A 22,208-nucleotide genomic window follows, 5' to 3' on the forward strand; every position below is an offset into this window, starting at 1 on the left:
GTGTACGTGCGGTCCATTCATCTTTTGTTGGTGTTTTGCACCTTCAGATGTTTGTTTGACCTCTGAGGATCAGAAGATGCTCAGGAGGTCCTCTCAGAAACACATTAAAGGTCCGAATGATGCCACTTTAACTCAGCTGATATTCAGACGTTTAATTGTTTCAAATGCAGAAGAAGAAACAACGGTTTCAGTTTATCACTGCAGCTGCTGGCGGGTTAATCTGATATCTGACACACACACACACACACACACACACACACACACACACACACACACACACACACACACACACACACACACACAGGGATCGATGGCTGCAGGCAGAGCGGTCGGACCCTGAGGAGGATGATCTTACCGGGAGGAGAAAGCATAGTCGGACTCTGTAAAGGGAAACCCCCCTCTCCAATCCCACAATCCCTTTCTGCAGTGCTGCTGCTGAATACCAGACCTCCATGAACCCCTGCGCGCACGTGTGTGTGTGTGAGACGGTGCTCTCACACACACACACGTTAACACCCTGCAGTAAAGCCGGGGGGTCGTGGTGAGGGAGTCATTAGTGTCTGTAATTTCAGTCCTGCCTGAATCTGCCATGTCAGTGATTTTCACAGACTACCTGAGTCCGCCGGCCTCGTCGGCGTCCTGTAACATGACGGGAACAGTAACCTGCCCCACCCACACGCTGACATTTCTGTGTGTTTGATGGCTGCTGTAGCAGTTTGTCCCGTGGATCCTTTTTACAAACGGCACTTGAAGCAGTTTTAACTTCAAAGTGAGAACATCAGAATCGCTTCAGAGGTTTTTTCTTTGTTAGTCTAAAAACAAAGATGATGACAGGGCAAACCGCTGTAGGATCGAAGAGTTCAGGGGACGTTCGCCATGCTCGTTAATTTGCTCCATGATTTACAGCCGAGTAAAACGAACAGTCGCCAACACGTGAGTCTGAAACTGACCCGGATTTTTTTTTTCTCACCACATGAGACAAGCTGGTCATTTAAATCCATATTAAACCGGAAAAAACCCGTGTTAGTTGCCATCTACTGCAGGTCAGAGGTCAACGAGGCTTCTAAAGGGTCCAGAACTGAGGCTGTAATCACAGAGTCGGAGTCAGGAAGTGAGAGAGGTTTGGACCTCGAATGTTTGATAAATTCAGAGTTTCTTCATTTCTGACTGTCCAGAAGTCTAAGAAACGTCGGTGGCATCCAAACGCAGCCACACAGCTGTTTGTGACCTTTAATCTATTGATTTGTGCGTCTGGATACAAATTCTGTTTTGTTGTTCTTGTCCCTGAACATGAACTTTCATCAGCCTAGTCTCTCTGATCTGTACTAATTCACGTCCACGTCCACAAAATCAATATATTTCACTTTTAAAGGGCAAAAAATAAAAAGTCAAATTTGGGTCTTGGAGCCAGTCGTTTCGCCATGTCAGAGTCTGAGTGACATCTTTGCCTGTTGCTTTTTAAAGTTGCTGGTTTGAACAGTTTTATTACATCAAACTTCAAGGAGCTTGTCTATAAATGCAAACAAACCTCCATGAAGCCTCACGCTGCAGAAGCTGCCTGAGAATCTGCATGTTTTTAGGGTTTCTGGAGAATCGCAGTAATTAACTGTACATCCACAGGATCTGCTAACAGGTAATTCAGCTGCATTTAATGTCACAGTATGTAAAATGTAAATGGAAAAAAAAAACAGGCTTCAAAACACTGGTTTTGCTGGTCGCGTTTCCTTCGTCCTGCATTTTCACCACCGCACAAATCTGTCCCCAAGAACTTCATTTGATTTAGATTGCAATTAAAACAGGTAATTCCAGCTGTAATTGTTACTGGAGGGGTGAGAAAGAGTCTGATAAAGGGTGATGTATGCTGTGGACTGGATTACAATCACTCCACCTGCCCTGGAGAAATAAACAGCCAATAAAACGGAGCAATAATGCTCTCTGCAGTGTCCTGATACTGCAAATAAACGGTTCTGCTTGCCGTCATGGCTTTTTTAGCTCAGTTATTTTTACACCTTTATATGTCTTCAAGTCAAAACACCTAAGGTATGGCACCATCGCAGGCTTCCTCCTGTCCTCCCCAGTAATCCAGATTAAATGTCAATCTTCAATTTCCTGCAGCTGGTTGCAAACGTGTGTTTGGTAAACTGCACACCTGCCTCAGCGCGAGATAAACTGCACAAGCTGGAGACAATTACCGATCCTCTCCTCCAGCCCGGCTCCCTTTAAAGCTGAGGGATGAGTCAGAGCCTCTGCAGATCTGAACCAGCGAGAGCCGAGCTCTCTGCTGCTCCCTGTGTGGTTGTTGGACAGATTTAGCCTGCAGAGTGGAGTCATCAACTGTGTGTGTGTGTGTGTGTGTGTGTGTGTGTGCTTGTGTGTGTGTGTGTGTGTGCTTGTGTGCGTGCGTGCGTGCGCGGCACGTGAACGCTCGGACAAATCATCTCAAACATCAGCACCACGGTGAAGGCTCAGATTCACACTCGGAGAAATCTGCTGCGTCGCTTTACAGCAGGGTGCAGGCAGGGGGCGCTGTCATTGACACGCAGAGGTGCGTGTTTGGCTCTTTAGAGAAAGGCAGGAAAAGTTCATAAGAACACTTTTTCCATGTTTTGTTTTCTTCTGTTGGGAAGTGTTAAGCTGGGCGTAGCTACAAGCGTTAGCTGGAAACTGACACACAAACACGTCAATGATTAAAAGCTGACGAGATAAACTAGAATCTAGACTTAGATTAAGTCTATTAGCAACAACAACTACTCATAATCAGCTGAATAATCACTGTCCCTCGAGGTCCTCTGAAAACACTGAATCATTTTAAAAACCTGCAATGACAAAAAGTGACACAGAATAGATTTAACAGCTCTAAACTGGGTGGAAATCCACCAGATTTTCTTGGATAAATGAAGGTTGACATAAATAAAAATGTTGGGTGTATGTGAGCAGGATGAAGGAGGCACAGCCTCAAACCCGCCACCGTCGCTCTGGTGTGTTTATGGAGAAAGTGGGTCAGGACGACCTCGGGCGCCGCTGACTTCGGGGTACATGATGCAAATGCTGTTTGAGGTGGAGAAGCACCTGAAACACAAAGGCAGCAGCCCACCAAAAAGGATCGGTGTGAGAGGAAAGTGACAGACAGTTGGTTGTTTTTTCCTTTTGAACACCTGATTATTCAGCAGGAAGCGTCAGAAAGACAGAAATAGCAGTTCAGTCAGTGGGTTTGTTGCCATGCGAAGAAAAACCGACAGGATGCTGCAAATCGGAACAAATGCATGAATAAATAAAGTTGGCACATTGTTTTCATAATATCTGGCGTTATAGTAACTCCTTCTTTATTTCTAAACTAAAGCAGATTTTCCTGCAGCAGTAATCACATGACCTGTGGTCAAAGGTCGTGTAAACCAAGAGAGGCTCTCAGAAATACACATTTGACTGCAGTGTTCAGAGGTCGGGGGGGTTTGATGTAGTCAGACTGCTCGTGATTTTAATGCATTTATAGGTTTATTGGAAGTCTCAGTTAAATCTGCTGCTGACTGCCTGCGTGTCCCAAACCCGTCTGTTAGGTTTCAACTCTGAGTGTTACTGCTGCAGGTACATGGCTGCCATCAGGATTTCCCTTCACTGGAATAAAGACCCAGTTAATATTTTCTGCCTCCTTGGCCACCTCCAATGTTGCTGAAATGTTGGGGTCAGTGTTGAGATGTGAAAATCAGTTCTATATAAATAAAGTTAATGTTTCCTGGCTTCACGCTGCAGCACAGGGAGATGATCCGAGACTCTAAAGCCTCTAAAAGTGCCACAGAGCGGGCCGCTGGATGTGTTATGGCAGTAAAACTCTAACTTATTAGCTCATTAAACTCAGTGCACCGTAACTCTGGATTAGATCATCGCACTGAGCGCGCTCCTGAGTCTTTTCTGTTTCTGACTCACGATTTGGTGTCATTACTCTGCAGGTTGGTTTAAGAGCCAATCAGAGAGCCACGACGGGCTCCATGCTAACCCCGCTTTCACCACCCTCTGTCCTGATGACTGACGGCACCTCAGTTCACCTGTGTGTGTGTGTGGAGGGGAGGGTTTGACACAGTTTGTGTTAACAATGAATTTACACTTAATTATCGACTGCAGCTGTCTTTGTCTTGCAGTGCAATTTGTCTGTTGGTGCACATTAGAGGACTAATTTCCTGTTGAGGTGTGTGTGTGTGTGTGTGTGTGTGTGTGTGTGTGTGGTGGTTTGTAGTGGTTACAGGTCTAATTCTGGGCTGACAGATGGGAGGGATGCGATGCAGCCACCAATTTTAGCATTTTTATGCACTCACTGGTGCAAAAATCCTTCACTCTTATTTTGAAAGTTTAGCTGCTACTAACCTCGTCCTGGGGGGGAGCAGGTCTCTATTGTTGGGGGGGACTCTTTGAAATCCGGCTCTCTCCGGCAAACGTGGTTGAAGCTGTGTTGTTATCTCTCGGCTGCAAAATGGTTGCAGTTCAGGAAACTGGAAGCACAGATTGTTTCCACAGCTGAGCCTCGATCAGAGCACCTGCTACAAATTAAGATGGCAAATCCCTGTCTCTGATTGACAACTGATTTGGTTACTAAGTTGTTGGGAACAGATGGACACACAAAGTACACTTTATAGAAACCCCGCCCATCCATCCATCCAGCGGTCTAAGCAGAGAAACTCAAACCTCCCTCTCCGGGCCCCCTGCTCCATCTCATCCGGGAAGACGGTGTTCCCAAAGCCAGCCAAGAGATACAACTGCTCCAGCATGTTCAGGTTCATGTCCTGCTCCTGGTAGGATTTGCCCAGGAGCCATCCCAGCTAGATGCCTGTACCACCTCAGCTTGCTCCACAGCCCTAGTTTAGAAATACAAACAACACTTTAAGCCATTTATCTTTATCTACATGTAAGCATGGCCTCATTTTTACAGGACGGGTAATGAGCTGCTCTTCTTTAACTTTATACATTTATCTATAAAGTGTCAGCCAGCAGAGCCGCGCGGATGGAGACGTCGCTGGTGATTAAATGTGTAATCAAACGTCTCCAAAGTGAAAGGAGGAGGTAAAGGTTGGAGAATGCGCGACCCAAATCTTCACCCAGTCATTGTTTTTGTCTCTGACTGTAAGCTACGTCTCCTCAGTGTGGCTGATTCGTGTCTCCATGACATGAGTAATCCCGTTCGAGCTTCCTGTCAGTGTTGGAGCTGTTGTGCCGTTTACCGCCCTCCCCCTCCGTCTGATCCATTTTGGAAAGTGACAGCGTGCGGTTTGATCCAGATGGTGTTTAGCCAGGCTGCCGCTCCCAGACTTGCTTTGAAAGCTTCCTCTGCAGACCTCCAGGTGAAAATGATTGCCTCTTCTTTCCCCAGAGTTTGTGGTGCATGAGGCTGATTGGAGCCATTTCTTAACTTTAATGCCGCATTAAGACGTTTTTATGTAGAAGCGCACCTGCCTCCTCCGCCTGAATCACCCAGTGTGTCTCGTTTCAATGCTGCACACATTTCATTTTCGTTCCTGTTTTTAAGCCCCAAACGAAAGGAAACAAATCAACACTTTGGAGTTTCATGTTGGAGTAATCAGCAGAGCTCGGTGTCTAATGCAGCAGCCACCAACATGTTTAAGAGCTTTGCCGTGGCCAGTTTGGAGGTGTTTTTATTAAACGCCCCCTTCACAAACCTGTTTAAGTGTCTACACGATAAATCTGCCTGCTACGGTTAGCTTCAGTTGCGTTTTTCTAAATGTTGCACACTTGAATTAAAATTAAACCAGTGTGGCTTTGTGAGTTCGCCTTTACTGCATCTGCAAATATATACATGGACATAGCACAGCGTTACACACTTTTGCAGTCTCACATAACGCTTATAGGCGCACTGCCTTATGGGTAGTGGCTGGCTTCTTTACTCCCGCTAGAGCTGCTCATTTTAGGGGATACTCCCTCTTGTGGTGTAACAGAGGAATAACTACGCTTCCTGCACTATGTCATTTTTGGAGACTGGGGCACACATTATTTTACCACAATCAAAGAAAATACAGATTTGAACAATCAGACCATTTAACTAACTACAATATTGTCACTAAAGATTATGGGGGGTGTCTTGTTTTGTCCACAATGTCTTTCTTGTCCTTACATAAACTTGAGCCTGAAACGTTGACCGCTCCTGCTTTATCAGCAAAGAGAAACCTCACAAGTGGCTGTCATGAGAAAAAAATCCTGTCTTTGTGTGTGTGCAGAAAGACGGCTGTCAGTTTTATTCAGGGGTTAAAGTGGGTGAAACAATCGCTAGTTAGCCGGTTAGCTTCAGGGGATTTTTCTCTGAGGGCCATATCTGCTAAAAACATAAACGGATGTTACATCAGCTCCCAGCGCTGCTTTCCAACCACCGTCGTTATAAGCAGAACGTTTCAAATGAAACTAAAAGTCATCATCAGTTTGTCTTCAGTTCTGCTTTCATATCCAGTAATGTTTCACATCTTGGTTAGTAAATCTTTAAAAGCAGCGACTACAGAGCTGCACGTTCAGAAGCCAGCGTCAGCCTCACTGTCAATGTCAGCAACAAATGCCTCTTTAGTTATATTAGAGATATGACATTTATTTTACGCTACAAATGCACACAGACTTCCCAGATAGCACCCATCCTTGGTCCACGTCTGGGTTGGACTGACGGTGCTGATGAGGTCAGTCTGTCTGAGGTTAGACAAACTCACAGTGAGCTGCAGGTATAACTGAGCTAATCCTCACAGGATGGTTTAACCTGACAGAGGACGTTACACAGCTGCTTCTCCCGACAGGACCGACCCCGGAGGGTGAAGCCTAAGGCTAACAGAGGATTCAGGCTTGTTAAGGAGATTCATAATCAATTCATTAATATCATATATTTGATAATAGTTCACACAGTCTGAACTGGTGTAAATCTCATTAACTCACATTTTTAAGACCCCAGGTTTGTGATTATACACTGGAATATTTTCACAGGAAGTCCGGACATTTATTGTGAAGGACCTGGTGATGTGTTTGTGTTTTTGGAATTTGATTCCTCGGTTTGTGGGGTTTTAGGACAGGAGTGGATAAAGCATCAGCTCTCAGACCTCCTGTGCAGCTGACCGAGCACTCGGCTCCAGCCTGAGCTACGCTCTCATCATTTATTGATGCTTTATTTTGCACCATCAGCCACTGCTTCCACCCTTTGTAACTCCATCCACCCCTCCTCACTCCGGGTCATAATGGAGCATTGTTTCCAGATGCTCTGAGGTTCTTTCCTGAGACATCACTCTCTCTAAAACGCTCCTCGTTTCCTGTTGGTGGTTAAACCTCGTGTGATTGGCTGAGCTGGAGGGTTTCTAAACGCCAAACGCTGATGTTTCGTCAAAGCTGGCGTCTCTGCCATGATGTCCCAGGTGACGTCCCAGCTCTGTTGGACACAGGTAGATTAAGCTCCAGTGACACCGCCCCCTCCATCACCTGAAGTGATGTCACAGCCGCTGCCCCCGACACCCAAACCTGGATAAGGAGAAGACGGATGGATTTTCCTGCAGGTTCTTGTGATTTGTGGGGTTTGTGAATAGCGCTGCGGTCTGTGCACCAGGACGCTGGCGTTAAAGGACATCTCGCGCATGTCTTTGAAACTGATATCAGAGCTTATCCTCTGCAAGCTTCACAGTAACTACAAACACACAGATCCTGCACATCCAAACAGCAGAGTTCTCCAAAAGTGTCTCCAGTCTGCCTGAAAGCTGTGATTTGTTTAAAAAGGGAGATGAAGCTTCTCCTCAGGTGCTCTCGCCGCTAATACCCCATTTCACTTCCTTTAAAAGCGCGTCTTGGTAGCAATTTTCAAAACAGTCTTTTCATTAAGAAGATATTAAAGCTTAAATCGAGCCAAAAGTGCTGACCACGTCTTTTTCCCCCCAAATAGTTGATGCACTGAGCTAATTAGCATTCAAGACTCATCAGAGTTTGCAGCAGAGATTATTCAAGTTCACACTCTCATTCCTGCTTTTGCATGTGTGCCGGTATTATCACTGTAAATATATCATCTCTTACGAATCTTGTGTGACGCCTGTCATTTGACCTGTTCTTGGAATCTCTTACTTCTGCTGCTCCTGATGATGAGCAGCGAGTTTAAGAAGCTCGGGTGTCTCTGAGAAGGTGATCGGTGAGACTCGGGGTGGCCTGAGATGCAGGAGGTGTCATCTTTGCATTAAAATGAGGATCATAAGAGGATCAGCGGACGCGGGGAGGACACGTCCGGTAATATTTAACACGCACTGAAGCAAAATCTCTGGAAAAGGGCGAGAAAGGACACAGCGGGATGGCAGAGGGATCAGAGGGACTGCTGACTTCACGAGATGGATTTAAAAACAATGTAATGCTGAGTTATTACTCGCCCACTGAGCTCTACATGTCTGAATTAAGACCAGAGCCCAACTAACTGGATGTGGGGGACACTCCTGATGCTGAGCTGCATTTGAAGGGCAAATTTTATTAGACTCTGACCTTCTGAACTCCCTCGCTAAGTAAATATAATCAGCACAATAGGAATGTAATGTAGTGATGGTCTCCTTAGTCTCATGTGTTCTGCTTTTAACTTCTTATTTCACTTGTTGGGTGTCTTTAAAAAAACCTGAGGATAACTGTGAGCAGTTTTTCAGTCTTCGTGCATGGGGGTGATTTATTTCCAGTTTTTAAGCTCTTCTCCTTTAAAAAGTGGCTCCATCAGTGACTCTTTTATTATCCTTTCAGCTCTGGTTGGGTTAAAGTTTATCTTAGTAATCAGAACACCTTTGCTTCGCCTCAAGAAGTTAGAACGTCAGAACAAAGAAAAATGATTTTACGACATGAAATTTTATTTCCAGCATGTGAGAATCCATCAGTGTCGAAACCTTTCTCACCTCTTGAAATAAACAGACCTGACACAACACAACCTTTCCTCTAAATTAATAGCATTCCTCCTCCTCATGATGTGCGCTGGTGTTCGCCGCCGTCTTGGAGATGATGGATGAGGAGCTCGGGACAACACAAGCTGATGCCTCCTCCTGCTCCGTAGCCTTTAAGGAATAACACGAGGGATAATTAGATCTGGAAAACATTGGGGCTCTGTGGCGTGCAGATGCCTTCTTCTTACTCGCATAATGGAATCTGCACGGAGCAGATGGCACAGAGCATTTCATCAGAACCACGCCCCAGATCAGCAGTGATGCAGTTTCAGCCTCAGCCTCCGTTAAACAAACGTCTTTATTCTGGTTAAAAAGTGAGAAACATCAATGATTTGCAGTAAAGGTGGAGCTGCGAACAGCTGGCTTCTACATAACGACCTCTGATTGGTTAATTGACAAGCTTGAAGCTCACACAGTCAGAAGTGCAGCAGTAATCTGATAATCCTGATTTTTACATAAATACACATCTGAGTTTAAGGCTAAAGGACTCAGACAGATGTGGTTCACACAGCTGGACTAACATCTGATCAGCTGTGCTGTGTCATCTGAGCCCAGGCAGTGCAAAGAGCATTAAGTATGTCTCGCATTAGTAATGTATGAACTTCATATGCATGCCTGATGCAGTTCTGACACCACTTTTAGAAGAAAGAAGTTGAAGTAATTCAGTCTCTGTCATCGTTGTGGAGGAATGTTGGCCCACTCTTCCTAAAGTTCACTGAAGTTTTTATTTGATCACTTTGCTCTTCTCTGTCCAAAGTTCATTCTTCCAGAAGGAGACGGTTTGTTTAGCCCTGCTTTTCTACAGCTGTGCGGCTGCATGTTGTTTGTGGAGAGGAGAGAACTTCTCCTGGAAACAAACGTCTCGTTCTCCTTCAGTCTTTGTCTTTAACTGAGATGTAGCTCCTTGATGCTTGCAGTTTTTATCATTGCACCATTTGACGCTGGAAATTTGCACCACTGTGATTTATACTGTGCTGTCTTGAACTTTACATGGTCTGACTTGGGGGGGATTCTGGGACATCCACTCCTGGGAATATTGTGACATTGTGTTAACACACCTGGAAGCTCCTGATAAAACCTCTGCTTTCATAGAAGTGCTCCAACCTGCTGAGCATCAGTTAATCAGATGCATTTGATTAGCAGCAGCCAGCTGCTGTTACCCTCCTATGAAAACAGAAAGGCCTGTTTAGTCCTGCACAAGGTTTATCTCACTGATGTTCCACTTCTTTCTAACAGTTTAAAGTTATAAAAAGAGGGCTAACAACAAGCAGCTGCACCATAGTCCAGTTTACACAGAATCAGAGCAAAGAGGTGCAGTTGCCCACTCATAGTAAATCAGGTGCCTTAACTAATCACATGTGAAACTATGATTTTAGGGATTGATCTTTGGGGAAGCTGATATTTGTGTTTGGTTCAGATTAAAATGTGGATGCTGTTTGTGATTAAATGCTCAGTTGAACGGCTTAAGGTGAAAGAAGAATCAAGCATCAGGTGACTGCTACACTCTCGGATGTTTTCCTTTCTGTGAATGCTGTGAAATATTAGAGAGCTGTAATGTTCACGTGTGTTGCTTTAATATTGATTAGTATAGTGATTCCTGCTGGAAAAGTGCTGTCATTCAGGCTGATAGCCCTACTGTGTGTGCGTGCGTGCGTGTGCGTGCGTGCGTGCGTGTGCGTGCGTGTGCGTGCGTGTGCGTGTGTGTGTGTGTGTGTGTGAGATCTGAGCATGTGCGGAGCCTGCTGACATTTTCCAGCCGGCACAGACTTTTGAATAATTGATCACAGGAGCTCACCTCTTTCAGTCAGATGCTCAGTGTCCATCACACGCAGCCGTTGGTCTGTCCATCAGCCTGAAATCCTCTTTAAACTCAGTATAAATGGATTTTTTTAATTAAAGAGACTTACCCTGACTGCCTCCAGGCACTCTGATTTCCTGTGAAGCTTCTGTAGCCAAACACACATCCTGCACGTTTTATACCATTTTTCAAGTTTCACAAGGTGTCCGGAGAAAGGTCAGGGTCATGTGACCGACAGCGATAGCTGAGCTCTGCCTGGTTATAGGTAGAAGTTCGAAAATATCAAAATAATGTTTTTGTATTTTATTAAACTGTCACTATGATTTTATTAAACGGTGACAGATTTATTTTCTTAAATCATAAATTTCATGTGTAGTAAAACATATTAATATATTATTAATATTTAGATTAAGCTGAATTAAACTCCACTGTGTAACTAGTGTGTCCCTCTGGCATTAAGTTACTTAATAATAACAATAACTGCAGTTTTGTTTGTTTTCTACAAATGTCCTCAAGCACGACCAAAGTCTTCAGCACAGCGAGTGAAAATATGCCGACTGTGTTTATTGTGTTATTCATGTTAAACTGCCTTTGACTAATGCACCGATCTGCAATAGTTTAACAATCATAAAATAGAAATGCACTTAAAAATCTTATAAAAGTAAAAACAGAAAAACTCTTTCGAAACACTGTTTCAAATGGCGTTTTTTTTCTTCTTCTTCTTCTCATGGCTCTGTGTGATGTCACGGAGCTCCACCCACCTGAGGGTCACATGTAGCACTGGACCTGGTTTTTGTTTAGTCTTTAGTTTAGCACATTTCTGCCGTTGGTGATTATGTTCTCATTCTGGACGTCGCCTTCGCTCTGTGGCATGGCCGTCTCCTGTTGCTAAGGGAACTGATTAAAAACAAGGGCATGTATATTTTAATATGAGAAATAGTTTGATAAACTGTTTTTATTTAAAGAGAAAAGAGACTTGATAGTAAACGGTCGTCTCCAGCAGCGTGCGGATGAGCAGGATGGGCTTCCATTAAATGCAGAGATGGGCAGTAACGCGTTACTTGTAACGCGTTACTGTAATCTGATTACTTTTTTCAAGTAACGAGTAAAGTAAGGGATTACTATTGCAAAATCGGTAATTAGATTACCGTTACTTTCCCGTAGGAACGCTGCGTTACTGCGTTACTAAAACCGTGATTTTTTTTTTGCGAGAATGTCTCATGACAGTGACGTAAGCAAGTGCGACGTTGGTGACAGCAGCTGTGTGCAGATCAACAATGGATAATATATCGAGTGCGGGAGAGAGTATGAGCGTGCAGCGTTTAAAGTGTGGAAGTACTGACCTTACTTTGAGTTTGATTCCATAAAAAGTGACAAAAACATTAGCGTCCATCGTGCGTGGGAAGAAAACTTATTTTTACAGCGAAAAAAAACCCCTAAACTTCCGAGCAAGCACCGAGTAGCTACGACGTGATGGGAAACTCACAGAGACACTCGCGCGGATTCTTCAACTGACCGCAGCACACCTGCACCAGGGTAACCCTCCGCCTACCCTGCTCCTGCTTTACAGGTGAAAATAGAGCAACAGGACCGCTGAGTCTTTGACTTTATTTATTTTCTGCTGTGTTTTACTTGCATCTGTTTGAAAGACTGAGTGTAAACACAAAAAATATTTTATTTTATGTGCTGGAATGTGTAGAAAATAGGTTTAAATGTTAAACTATTCAAGTCAGAGAATGTTGCATATAATTAAATGTTTTGCTTGATGCATAAAGTTAAAAGATTAAAACTGATAAAACAAGTTTTAAAAAGAGACTTTTCCATTTGATTACATTTTGTATGATGGATTATGCAGAAAAAGTAGAATTGGGCTGAAAGATCTATCGCTTTATCACCTCTTCAGGTTGTAAATCGTGTTTTTAAAAAGTAACTAAGTAACTAAGTAACTAAGTAATTAATTACTTTTGAAAATAAGTAATCAGTAAAGTAACGGGATTACTTTTTTGGGGGAGTAATCAGTAATTAGTTACTGATTACTTTTTTCAAGTAACTTGACCAACACTGATTAAATGTGACATATTTGTGGGGGAAGGGGCGGAGCTACACTGAGCTTAACAACAAATGTGTAAGAAAAATGAGAAACACTTAAAAGTGAAGTAATCACGTGGCTGCCTCTCATTGGTTAGTGGAGTTAAACTGGGCGTGTTAAGTGTATGAGAGTGAAACCCGGGGTCGTAGGTCATGAGGTGGAGGAAGGCGGGTGTTGGTATGCTGTCGGTCTTTTATCAGCCTCCGCCGCCGCTCGCTCACTTCCTGCCATCAGCTGTCAGTTTGTCTGCCTCTCTGTTCCTTTTCTGTCTCCTCAGCCTTTCATTTCTGCCTCTCACCCCCCTCTGTTTGTTTTCCACCATCATCCCCAAACCCCCACCTCAGCACCACCACCTCAGCACCAGCAGCAGCAGCAGCAGCAGCGGTCCTATCTGCTGTCGCCTTTTATCTTCTTATCATTTTCCTCCAGTCCTCTGCAGTTTACTCTTTCTCTGTTCCTGTGATTGAAGCTGTTTTCGAGAGCAAACGCTGCTGCTCTGTTTTACACTGCAGACCAGCTCTGCCAGCTTTAGCAGAGAGTTTACGTCTCCTCTCACAGATTCACATGAGAAGACGATTTTCAGACAGGTTCAAGATGTGCGTCGTTTAGTTTTAGTGCCCTCAAAAAGGAAACAGGCACATTTACAGTGTGAGTGCCTGTAAGTGCTCATAACGGCGTGAAAGTTTATTCTGTTTGAACTATTCTGGTCTTTTATCTCACTGGATGATGTTTGCATGTGTATACACGTATACATGTATTTTATGTTCACGTATGTGTGCTTGTGTGTGAATGTGTACATTTTTATATATGTAGTTGCATGTTTGCATGTACACATACTTTTTACAAACCTATATGGATGTCTTACAATGTTTCTATAATGTTTTCATGTTCAGCACTTTGGCCGACAATTGATGTCTTTATAATGTGCTATATAAATAAAGATGACTTGACTTGAAAGTTGCGTTTAGAGCGCTGGACACTTCGCAGCGATCACCATCTTGGTGATGTCACAGATAAATGTTAGAGTCCCACTGGTTCTCCAGACTCCTCCCACAGTCCACAGACATGCCTGTGAGGACCTGGTCACGGGTGTGAGGTGGATGAAGTGTGTTAGTGCTGTATGAATGCGTAGCTGGGACGTGACTTGTGGTCCGTGACACCCCCACACCATAGCCACTTTACAGCAGCTTCCATTTCTTTTTGAGGCGTGAAGCCGCTGAGAATTTGTAGCAGCAGCCTCCTGGTAGCATCACGTTCAACCATCACAGCCAGCCACTTCTTCTGCACACGTGGAAGTTCGGCAGAAGGCCCCGCCCCTCCCTGAGCCTGGTTCTGTTGGAGGTTTCTTCCTGTTAAAAGGGAGTTTTTTTTTTCTTCCCACTGTCGCCAAAGTGCTTGCTCACAGGAGGTCATGTGATTGTTGGGTTTTTCTCTGTATGTATTATTGTAGGGTCTACCTTACACTATAAAGCTTGAGGTGACTGTTGTTGTGATTTGCTGTATAAATAAAGCTGAATTAGATTGAAGTTTGTGTTCGTCTTTAGCTATGTGCTAATATCTAATGATCAGTTTCAGGATATCAATTTTTACAAGTGTGTCGTTGTATTAATCCTCTGATTTATTACTGATGGTGAAAACTAACATTAATGTGTGAGGGGGGGGGGGTCGCTGTACAGTTCCTGCAGAATAGCAGCCAGTTAGTGTACTGTGGGACTGATGTACTGTGGGACTGGTGTACTGTGGGACTGGTGTACTGTGGGACTGATGTACTGTGGGACTGGTGTACTGTGGGACAGCTCTCCTACAAATCGAGTCCGACCGCTCATCTCTGCCTTTGTTACCTGTTGAAACTCGAGCTTAATCTGCGTGGAGATCAGCAGACGCTCATCGTGCTGCGAGTTTTCTTAAAAAAGGACGTTGCTTTTCTAGGTGATTATAAAGCATTACTTTGGTCATAATTCATCAATTTCAAGACCAAACAATAAATGGACTCTTTTACAAGATAACAGTGGGATTGGGAAGCATCTAATCCTTTGACAGCAGCTGGTTTCTGTCCACGTGTGCACTCACTGAAGGAGGCGTCTTATCTTCTACCTGAGAACCTCAGATAACGCCTCCTCCTGCTTACCCTCGCTCTGCTGCTCCCTCCCTCCACTTTAAACCCCCCACTGGCATCTGGACCAGTTGCACCGGTTACCAGGCATAACCACGTGACTCGTTGCCAAGGTAACCCCAGCGGATGGGCAGGCGGGGGGTCCTCCATCCTTGGTGGTGCGATCAGTGATGCTTCGTTTCTGAGCTGGAAGGTTTTTTGCAGTTTTCTGCAGCGGCGGTGATTAAAGCCGTCGCAGGATGCACATACATGCTGCTGATGGAGGAGCGGCGAGGTGTTCGCACATAAAACACGGAGCTGTAACCCTCCGCCTCCCCCGAGACAGCACGAGTATGCTGACTCCTTCAATGGCGGTCTATATTTAGATTGTTGGTGGGTGTGCTTGTTCAGATTAGGGAGTGTGTGTGTCTGTGTGCATGTATCTACAGCATGATGACACAGCTGTGTACAACAAGGAGTCTCAGTTGCTAGGCAACCCCATCCAAAAACACTAAAAATGTGGAGTGTGTGTGCAGCAGCAGGTTCTCAGCTGGAGGATTGTAGAGCATCGATTTGATCCCTGAGAGCAGTTTAGTAACCGTCACCTCTGAAAACAACGGCAGGTGAGCTTCAGTCAAAGATTGTTCTCATATTTATTTTTATTCACACACGAGGCACAAACAGGCTGCAGAGGAGACACCGCCCTCTGACCTGAGAGGAAAACCCACCCAAACCTCTCCCTCAGTGGAAAACGTTGCTGCAGGTGACCGCACTTCAGACTTGCAAAATAAAGCTCAGGGTTTCAAAGTAAAGCTTTACAGCAGAAATAAATGTGTTCAGAGTCTGAAATAGACTCTTCTGTCTCTGTGGTGGGGTTCATAAGAGCTGGACATGTTTTTTTTGTTGTTGTTGTTTGAGTCTAGCAGTATCCATTAAAAACAAAGTTAGCATCATGGCTGCAATGATTGACAGGTATCCCAAAATAGGCGACTTTAGCCATTCGCTGAGTCACAGATCAGGACCTCTTGTTGTGTTTTACGTTATTTTTATCCTCTGTCCAGTATGTTCTATGTTAAGATCATTACCATATACATCCACTTTCATTGTAAGTTACACTCATGGTCTTTCACAAATGAAGAGAGATCACAGAGAGATTTGAAGAGAATCATTAACATTAACTGATAACTTCTTCAATAATTCCAACATGGCAGCGACCAAAACGCCAAAGTTGAAGCTTTTAAATCACCGTGCTGTCACTTTAATTCAGTTCAGTTCCATTTATGTAGCACTAATTCACAACAGCAGCCACCTCAAGGCACTTTATATTGTCATATAAAGACACTACAGTATTAGATGCTCCAACAATCACATGACCTCCTACGAGCAAGCACCCGACGACAGTGGGAAGGAAAAACTCCCTTTTAACAGGAGGAAACCTCCGGCAGAGCCAGGCTCCGGGAGGCGGGGCCATCTGTTTTCACTGGCTGGGGGTGAAGGGAAGGAGAGGCAGAACAAAAGGAGTCAGAGATTAATAACTACTCATTCTAAAATAACGAGTGGTGTATGAACACATGAGTGAAAAAGAGTAAGTTAAGAAGAAACGCTGAGTGCATGCAGCGTAACTAAGAAGGATTCAGGGTCACCTGATCCAGCCCCAACTATATGCTTTATCAAAAAGGAAAGTTTTGAGCCAAACCTTAAAAATAGTGATAGTGTCTGTCTCCTGAATCCAAACTGGGGACTGAAAGCTGAAGGCTCTGCCTCCCATTCTACTTTTAAATACTCCAGGAACCACAAGTAACCAGGATAATAAGGTACTATAAGGTCTTTAAGATGAGATGGGGCCTGATTAAGTCACGCATCTGTGTTCATGTTTTATCTTTTCTGCAGTTTCTGATGTTTACATGTCAATAAAAATGAAATAATAACACCCACAGCACGTAAGGGCCGGCCCAGTTTGGGACAAGTTTGTGTGGATCAGGGAATAATAATAATAACTAATCGGGAGTAGTCGACCACACAAACCACTCTTCAGATATAAGGATGAGCTGAGTACAGAACTGAGAAATATAGGAAATGTACTGTGCACAGGAGATAAAATGAGATATATTGTAGATTTACATGAAACACAAGGTACGGAGGACATCAAGCCCAGCCCTGAGCCACACTACCTTACCTCCATCATGAAGACGTGGTACTGCGGGAACCTTCAGGGACCAGAAATCTGTTTTACTCTCCAAGAGGTCTCTGCTCTAGGAGAGTACTCTTTATAATTACAGGAATTATAGGGGTGTTGCTTCCAGCACTAAACAGCTGCAATTAGTCAAATACTTATCTTCTCTGTTATCTCCACCTTCCTTGTAGTGGAGCAGTTTGTTGTACGGTTGCGAAAAAGTAAAAAGTAGTAATTTGCTTAATCTTCTTCTTCAAACCATGGAGAGAGAAAAAATGTACTTCCTGAATTCCCGTAGCTTCTGTGGGTAAAACACAGGTATGAGTACCCAGCTGTAAATCTCCTCTTTACTGATCGGGCTTGTGTTGCCTCTCTGTGAACTCTTGAACTCTCGATGTCACCGTGAACTTTGAAACTTTCCCTCGGTGACCTCCGCAGGCCGGTGGCAGGAGTTAAAGTCGTTCTTTTCCCGAGAAAACCTTCCAGTGAATCCCTGCACTGCGACAGAAGCCAAGTTGAGTAATTAGTGGGTGGCGAGCGACCTTGGTTAATTACATCAGTGAGAGCAGAGAAAGTGTCTGTCCAGAGCTCCATAATGCCGATGTAGCTTCACAAATGTGCTCTTTTAGTTAAACATGGCTCCAGGTTGGATTCTGATGAGCTTTTAATGACGGCCGTGAGGTCAGATCATCATCTCAATACTGATGAGTCAGGCTTTTATTTTTAAGAGTTCCTTGTTTTGCAGGGGATGACTTTAAACCCTGCAGAAATGCAGCAGAATTCATTTTGGTGTATGTCCAAAGAAGGCTAAAAATGAAGCGGATGAACAACAGTGTAATAAAGTGATTTCATGGAGGCCAGAGAAACAAAGCATCCAGGCAGGTGGGTTTGGACTCTGCGGGGGAAGGAAAGGTCAAAGGTTTCAGGAAGGCCAGAATTGTTGGTGAGGAGGTTTGGAGCATGAGCCAAGAGGAGCAGCGCTGAGTCTGAGGGTACTTCAACAAAGATGCAAGAGCTGTGGAATAAAGGCCAGAGGGCACCGAGAGGCGGAGGAGGAAATGTGAGCGAAAGATGAAAATAATGAGTCTGTGAAAGAAGTAAGCATCTCTCGATCTCTCGATCTGGCCCATCAAGACATCCTTGACCTTCAAGGATAAATTATCCTGTGACCTTTTGCATGACCTTTCCGGACGAGTGGATACAATTGTGTTGCTGTGTCACTTGAAGGTCACAGCAGAGGGTGTACTTGCCCTCAGCTGAGCTTCATAGATGCCATTTCCTTTCAGGTTGCATCTTTTTTTATGAGACTGACGAAACTTATCAGAGTCCTAATCAATAAGAAGCTATTCTCTATATTGTTCTTTGTTGGGTGTGAATTTACTGATATTGATTAATATTTATCACAAGCTATTCCCTGGAGAGTGCACTTCTAGACATCCACCAGTTAACATCTTCATTAAAACAAAAAAACTTGGTGGATGTTAGTGATGAACTGTAGGGTGGGCTTTAAGAAGGCGTCCACAACCTTTTTTCGCCACAGACCAGTTTATGTCCGACAATATTTTCACAGACCGGCCTTTCAGGTGTCGTGGATAAATACAACAAATAAAACCAGTACCGGTACAAAAAAAAAAAGATTTACTCATGACACCTGGGAAACGATTAAAAACCCTGAAAACCATAAATTTCAAACCCGAGCGTCAACTCTCGCAGCCCGGTACCAAACGACCGGTCCGTGGCCCGGGATTTTGGGACCGCTAGCGTATCCTCGGATTCTCAGTCCACTCATACTCGGGACATCTGAATTCAAAGAGCTCAGAAGACCAGGATGCTCAACTCAAGGCTTCAAAACTTACATTTTTCTGATCATGATCATTTTAAGAAACCTTTTTTAACCTGTCCATAAGAGACAGTCAGCTGATGGTTATCCATCGTGTTGGCTCGATATCTCGCCGCGTGTTTGTCTGACAGAGGTCAATATCGTTTGCGCCTCAGATGAGAGGAAGCCTGTTTGTTCTCACATGCTTGGTAGATTTTTATGGGACTGTTTGTTTGCTATTAATACTTTCAGACACTTTTAGTATCTCATCATGTCCGTCTGAGAGTGATCAATAATCCTGACTTACGTCTCAGATGAAGAGGGCTTTGATGGAAGTCAGGGGAAATTAGAACATGCTTCACAGAGGTGAGGTAGATTGAGTTCATAACGTTTTCCTTGGATTGAGTGAAGTGAAGCTGGTTGGAGCTGATGGGAAATGGAAAATGCCAGAGGCACAGACAGAAGCATGCAGTGATGCTGGGAAATAGGATGTGACCCTGCGATGCTGTGCGATAATTTACCTTTCTGTACAAAGTGAGCAATAGTCAAATTTAGCTCATCTGTAGGCCTGAAATGTCATTTTTAATTTATAGTTTGAGTTGGTTTAATACGTGTTAGCTTGTGTTTCAGCGGTCACGCAGAAAATAAATGTCAGTGAAAACAGGAAAAATCTATTTTCTTGGATGGCTGCCTCTGATTGGTTGTTACTGTGCACAGTTTAATCTTTGCCTGTGTCTGAGGAGCTGCTGTGGTGCATTCACAGTGTTTAAAGTCGAGTTAGATTAGAAAGCTGAGATGAGGATGCAGACAGGCTGCTGCTGCTGCTGCCGGGGGATTTGTCTGTTTTCCAAACCAACCAGATGGAGTTTGATTCCAGAATAACAGTTTACACAGTTTCATCAAAGTTTAAAGTTATGTCAGGTCAGGCGTGCTGTAATAGATCCTCCATCCGCCCTGAATGCTTTTAAATGCTCTACACTCGCTCGAGAAACTCCCCACAATCCTTTGCAGCTGTTATTTCTGTGCGTCTCAGACTGGACCGCACCACCATTTCTCCCGAGGTGCAAACCCACGCAGGTGTCCAGCTGCCTGAGACGCCGTGTCAGCGTCTGTAGTGACAAACTGTGTGCCGGCAGCCTGTGAGGCATTCCTCTGCATTACTCAGTCTGTTTCCTTTATTTTCATCAGAAATGCGAACCTCTCTATAAATACTTTAAAACAAGATTAGCTGTAAATGCGAGTACTGCTGGGAATAAATCAGTGTGTTCCCGGTTTCTGATCATAACTTTATGGACAGGCTGTCACGGTGGAGGGTGTCCGGTTTGGTGTCTTTGGTGTTCTCGTGGCTTCATCGAGCAATGACCTGCAACTTGAACTTGGGCGGTTCGCTGGAATCATAGTGATCTGAGACTTTCTAATCAGAAAGAGGGTGGAGTGCTCACTCTGGGTTAGGAATGAGTTGATGCACCATGTGATGGAGTTTAGGGTGGGCAATTAGGGCCAGGATAATGAGAGAGCTGAGAGAGAAGGCGGAGCTCTTGGCTGGTCGCTGCATCTTCCTGTCCTACATCTGACTGGGAGCTGTGGGTAGTGACTGAAATGAGTGGCAGAGATGAAGATGAAGGAGTAGGAGGAGGTGTTCTGGTGATCTGGGAGCCTTGTGTGTGCAGCCTCTGACAGATTGTTTCAATATGTAATTAACAGAAGCCACTTAAACTGAAGTAAACATCGTGCCCCGTCACATGGTCAGACATCCACAATAAAGTTAAAGGTACAGTGTGTAAAACTTCAGAGTGCAGTCAGTTTAATTCTGTTTCTCTCCCCTCCTAATTCAAGTGCATAAACCAAACCATGTTGACCATGTAAGACAAACACTCGATGTGTAAAGATGTCAGGCTGAATTACCCGTCGAGCTCAATGCCGGAGACTTCTCTGCATCTCCTTCCATCGGGGAAACTCGACTCAAGATTTACTTTGGCTTTATCGCACCGTCGCCCTCCTAGCGTTTTCGCCTCTTTGGTGAAGGGGAGACCTTCTCATGTGATAAAACGGGAGTGATTCCTTATATCTCGAGTCTGGAGGTGTAGGCATTAATTAGATTTTGCCTGAACAGCAAACGAACGCCGTCGAGTACTGCCTTTGTCGTACTGCATGACACGAGTTTATGTTGTGTAGTTCAAGGGACATTGGAGAAAAAAAAATAAAGCTGAAGTTTTGCGAGATCTCGCAAAACTAACTCAGGATCTCGCAAAAGTTTTGGCCGCATTCTTTGGAGGTCGCCAGCTCGAAGCCGACCGGGAGGTCGAGGCATGATGTGCCAGGAGAGCGGTGCTTCCCCCGGCTGTAGTACGTCTCGACCTCCCGTTAGCTTCAAAAACGTCGGAGCACTTTTGCAAATATGTGATGTCCTGTAAACCAAGCAGATATTTGATGTTTACACAGCTACATTCATGCCTCAAAATATCTTAAAAGTTTATTTTGTGACCCAGAAAGAGTAATATTACAACTAAGTAGCTGTCGCCATTGTTGGAATTCCTATTTTCCGAGATCCGGAGTTGGTTTCCGAGATCTCGCAAAAGTTCTTCTTAATTTTTTTTCTCCCATGTCCCTTGCGGGGCTCTGTGAGTTTGCGATTCACAAAGTTACACAACACTGTGGCTTTGCTCGTCTCATCTTTGGCCCCTCCCACCAGGATGTCCAGCTTTTACACGCACTCTGTGGCAGCACATGATAATCTCGCTCGGACGCGAGAGAGGCGACTGGTATTTTAATGGAGTCTAGCACACTGGCAGTTGTTGTATTTGACCAGCCGGACAGATGTGTAGCTGAGCCGTATCGCACTACCAGAAGGTCAGCAGCTGTTTTTCACATCTTTATAACTGCTTCAGTATTTGGCAATCATCAGTGTCCCTGTATGTTCCTGTCTTGCTGGTTTTTCGAACATCAGCTGTAAAGTGAATAATTAGTGTTCTCCTATTGGCTGCATATCTAATTCCTCCTCATGCTTCAGAGCAGCAACTGCTCTGAGCAACCTGTTTCACGTTACATGACCTTTGCCCTTTATCGGCTTGTTTCATCTTTGCATAATGCACGTGCAGGAATGCAGCATTGTTTGCAGGAAGTAACAATCTGCTATCATGTTCTGCGCCGGCCAGAGGGAAACGCTGCTCGTCCAATTAATAGACGGAGACCACTCCACTTCCCTCCACCTGAGCTCTGTTTCCCCGCTGCCAGCCTCATTACACTCACACTTTCTCAGCCTGGTCTCCTTTTTCCCGTCGAGTCAGACGGTGGAGCGGATTAGCGCGCTGTATCG

The 22,208-nt window shown here is 44.5% G+C and overlaps 1 protein-coding gene across 3 annotated transcripts in view; it reads left to right on the top strand.

Annotated features, from left to right (window-relative positions):
* kcnq3 (potassium voltage-gated channel, KQT-like subfamily, member 3) overlaps positions 1-22,208 on the top strand; it is a 116,733-nt gene that overhangs the window by 20,699 nt on the left and 73,826 nt on the right. The window contains exon 1 of one of the 3 annotated variants that reach the window (XM_086271711.1): positions 21,617-21,742. The exons of the other annotated variants lie outside the window; for them this stretch is intronic. Coding sequence (XP_086127837.1) covers positions 21,663-21,742 — 80 coding nt within the window. The 5' untranslated portion in view covers positions 21,617-21,662. Of the gene's footprint in view, positions 1-21,616; positions 21,743-22,208 lie in introns of those variants that run through there. 3 annotated transcript variants of the gene reach the window in all.

The sequence above is a fragment of the Aulonocara sp. 'chitande type north' Nkhata Bay genome, linkage group LG18, assembly GCF_057382095.1.
Source record: "Aulonocara sp. 'chitande type north' Nkhata Bay isolate Kocher_YH1m ecotype deep benthic linkage group LG18, A_spYH_male_GT1.1, whole genome shotgun sequence".
NCBI classification, from domain to species: Eukaryota; Metazoa; Chordata; class Actinopteri; order Cichliformes; family Cichlidae; genus Aulonocara; species Aulonocara sp. 'chitande type north' Nkhata Bay.